The following is a 3,604-nucleotide window of genomic DNA, read 5'->3' on the forward strand; positions in this document are numbered from 1 at the left end:
ATCCTTTGGAATAAAAGACAAAGACAGATATTGTGTTTGAGTATTTAACAAACAAACTTGTTAATGGTAATACTTCAATATTTAGTTTTAGTATTTTAGTGAATTTTCATTGGAAAAAATAATAATTCAGTACACTCAAATCAAAAGCTGTAAGCGGCTATAGCACAGGCAAACAATCGCCCTGTTTCAAACAGGCATGTTTTAAACGGCACTATTTGCTAGGAAAGCTGAAAGTCTGCTGTCTACGATCAAAGCTGGATGTTGCAATGAATGGTTGAAAAGGGCTGCGTAGTCTTAATACTGTCATTATAAGAAATTACGAGAAAAGTGCAATATTTTTAAAAAGTGGTTCATGAAATGACATGTAACATAATTCTTAGCTCTCCTTTTAAACTACAAATTGTGCAAACATGTTATTTAAAGATGAAATTGATAATGTCTTAAGGGCAGAACAGATGGAGAGTGGGAGAGAACATGTACATTAACATGGACAAAAAATAAGTCAGTATGATTTTTTTTTTCTCTGGTTTGTGGTATGATATGCAAGTTGTGTATATTTTTATACTTCCTCAAAAGATAAGAGAAACTACTGAAACCAACTAGACTCAGTTTAGTCACTAACAAATAGCCCAGCCTGTGCCGCAGAGCTGACCCTACAGAAAATCGTTGGCATCGATGGCAGAAATCTATGCCAATGTTGAATATGACAAACCTTTTGACTCAAGAGGACCCTTTGGAAATGAGACAGGTAAAAGTATTTATTATCATTGTTATTATTGCTGTTGTAATATTGACTGTGTTCACTGGTCTGCTCTGTGTTCAGGTCCCAGGAGCTCAGAGAGGAGATTTCACGGAGCTGTTGTTCTCTGTCTGGGGTTGCTCTGCGTTCTGCTGCTGGCTGGACTCATCGGCCTCAGCGTCCACTGTGAGTCACAGTCAGATTCATGACTTTAAGTCAGGCTGAATTCATGCGTCTGTGAGCATTATTCTATGTAAAAGATGTAAACGTTTTCTCAGGATATGTGTGTCACAGTCTTTTCACTTTCTGTCCTTTTTTTGTCTGATGTGTTTATTAGATTTGCTGGTTTGCGTTGATTTTGACATTTGGATTTTTTTTGTTCCTTTAAAGCAGTTTCATTCACAGAAAGAAAATCAGACCAAAACAGCCAAATCAGTAAACAATTGGTGCCATATTCAAATTTAACTTTGTGCCAATCATCATTTCTGTATTTATGAATGTGTTAGCTTTTATTTTGTCATATTCAAGACACAAGCAGCAGTGACGTGCTGTATTTTTACTGCTAATAGCTGCAGCCTTATCAGATATGGCGTCATGGCTTGGTTTGCGAACCAAGTTATATGTTATAAAAGTGCAGTAAAAAATATGCTCCATTTCCTGAAGTCTGCCACAGTTTCACTGTGCTCTTTAGGTTTGGTTTAGTGCAGTATGGTTATCTTTCACAATCATGGGGCAAAATAAGGAAATATGTAGTCTTGTGAAATAGATGTTTTATGTTTTTAAAAAAAATGTCTCCATTATTTCAGATCATGTCTCAGCGTGTGGATCAGCGGCGGATGTCTCCGCGATTAAAACCAACCTGACTGAGCGTCTCCAGGCCAGTGAAAACAAGATCTCTTCCCTGACTGAAGACAGAGACAGACTGAAAGCCAGAATCGCTGAATTGACTGCAGGTTGGACAACTCTCAACCCCGTCAACAAGGTTACACCAACCAAATGAGCATTATTAAATGCTCCTGAACTTGACATGAGTCCTGTTAATCTGTAATGTCTCTTGTTTGTATCACACAGAGAAAACATGTCCTGCAGGATGGATGATGTTCAGTTCTGCCTGTTATCTCCTCTCTGCTGCGAGTGGCTCCTGGGATGAAGGCAGAAAGGACTGCAGAGACAGAGGAGCAGATCTGGTGGTGATCGACAGCCCTGCAGAGCAGGTACAGAGTGTGTGTGTGTGTGTGCGTCTATGCGCTTGTTAGTGTGTTTGCAGATTTATGCCTCTCTTAGTGCTCTACCTCACTTGGAAAACAGACAAAAGACAACAGACAAATCTGGGGAAGTAGCACAAGTAAACAACTCTCCATCACTCCCGATGGTGTCTCCTTGCAATATGTGCACGTTTGATCAGCCCCCCAACAACGTCGCTCAGTCTTGCCTCCAATTTTTCCCAGTGGCCACTTGCAATATTGCAACGGAAATATATCCTGTGTCCCATAAAGCATTTCCTCTATTGTCTATAATTATCAAAGAGATGTCTATAAACTGTTAACAGGACACCTCAAACTGCAAACAAGGTGGGTTATGACTCTCCCTGTCATGGTATTTGATCCATGGAGGTTACGAGTTGCGTGGAAACTAGCAGGCAGAGCGAGGAGGAGAAACACTCCTGTGCATTTTCAGTCGGCCGCAAACTGCAAACATAAACCCAGAAGTTCGAAACATTTTTGGTGTATGTGCCAAGTGAGCAGTTTGATTGAACTGAAGAGGGGTCTCGGGATCAAGTATCTAGTTATCATTCTGTATCAGTCAGCAGTGTCTGCTGTAGGCAGCAGCACCGCAGTAATGGCAGCATCACAACATGTTGGAATACACAAAGCAGTCGCCAGATTCATGCATCGAGCATTGATGTATAAAGAGAACTGGATACAGCATTAAAGTTGCTCAGTGGCATGATAAACCAAAAAAGTTTGACTTCCTGGGGATAAAATGACTCCAAAGATTGGCGCACAATAGCTCTTTTTTTCTACAAGGTGATGTTTAATAATGATGGTTAGGTTACAGCTAAATTGTACATATAGATTAATAAACTGCGCATTGTTGAAGAAATTAAAATAAAATGCATGTTTCTTCCTCATTGGACAGACTTTTGTCGTTGGGCTCACCAGGACAAATGCTTGGATTGGTTTGTCTGACAGAGATGTGGAGGGGACCTGGAAGTGGATAGATGGGACTCCACTGACTTTTACGTAAGTCCTCACTTTGGTTGAATGAAGACATTTATGTTTCACTTTTCTGAAATTTACAATACAAATTTTCTTTTATCAGGAATTTGCTGGCTCCCAGAAATGTCAGTCAGTTATCAAAGATGTTGGTTTTGAAATGCTCTTAAATGGTTAACTGTTAGATTTCTTAATCTGTCCACTGACAACTTTTTCTGCAGACACTCAATGCCTCAGTTATCAGCGTAAAGAGCACTGTGAGCCACTGAGGAGCTGTGCTTTTTTTCAGAGATTCATCGTTTCATGATCCTCTTGTTCATTAACCTGTTAGGAGGTGGGGGGAGACCCAGCCTGATAATGGTGGTGGAGATCCACAGTACGGTGAAGAGGACTGTGCACATATCAGACCTGACACCTATTGGAATGACCTGTCCTGTGAAACCTCAATGCAGTGGATCTGTGAAAAAACAGCTTAACATGAGTGTATGTTTTGAGATCATAACATGGCTTATTCACTGCTAGGACGGCCACCAGAACAGAGTATTTAAAGGCAAAACATGTAATTTTTCTAACTGTTGGCCAAGATTTTTTATTGTGTGTGTCTAAACCTAACCACATGTTAACCACAGCGTTGTTTAAACTTAAAAAT

The 3,604-nt window shown here is 40.0% G+C and overlaps 1 protein-coding gene across 1 annotated transcript; it reads left to right on the forward strand.

The window, feature by feature from the left end:
- Positions 1 to 595: 595 nt before the first annotated feature.
- Positions 596 to 3,579, forward strand: LOC121965539 (CD209 antigen-like protein E). The gene is made up of 6 exons (XM_042515680.1): positions 596 to 748; positions 824 to 925; positions 1,546 to 1,692; positions 1,811 to 1,953; positions 2,879 to 2,982; positions 3,287 to 3,579. The coding sequence occupies exons 1-6, from the start codon at positions 676 to 678 to the stop codon at positions 3,429 to 3,431; spliced, it is 714 nt and encodes a 237-aa protein (XP_042371614.1). The 5' UTR covers positions 596 to 675; the 3' UTR covers positions 3,432 to 3,579.
- The last annotated feature ends 25 nt before the right edge of the window (positions 3,580 to 3,604 follow it).

The sequence above is a fragment of the Plectropomus leopardus genome, unplaced genomic scaffold (genome assembly GCF_008729295.1).
Source record: "Plectropomus leopardus isolate mb unplaced genomic scaffold, YSFRI_Pleo_2.0 unplaced_scaffold20463, whole genome shotgun sequence".
Lineage (NCBI taxonomy): Eukaryota > Metazoa > Chordata > Actinopteri > Perciformes > Serranidae > Plectropomus > Plectropomus leopardus.

Excerpts from the sequence above, each read along its gene's own strand:
- LOC121965539 (XM_042515680.1), top strand. The coding sequence starts at position 676 with ATGGCAGAAATCTATGCCAATGTTGAATATGACAAACCTTTTGACTCA. Across the intron at positions 749-823 it reads ACCCTTTGGAAATGAGACAG|GTCCCAGGAGCTCAGAGAGG; the intron begins GTAAAAGTATTT and ends CTCTGTGTTCAG. Across the intron at positions 926-1,545 it reads CATCGGCCTCAGCGTCCACT|ATCATGTCTCAGCGTGTGGA; the intron begins GTGAGTCACAGT and ends CCATTATTTCAG.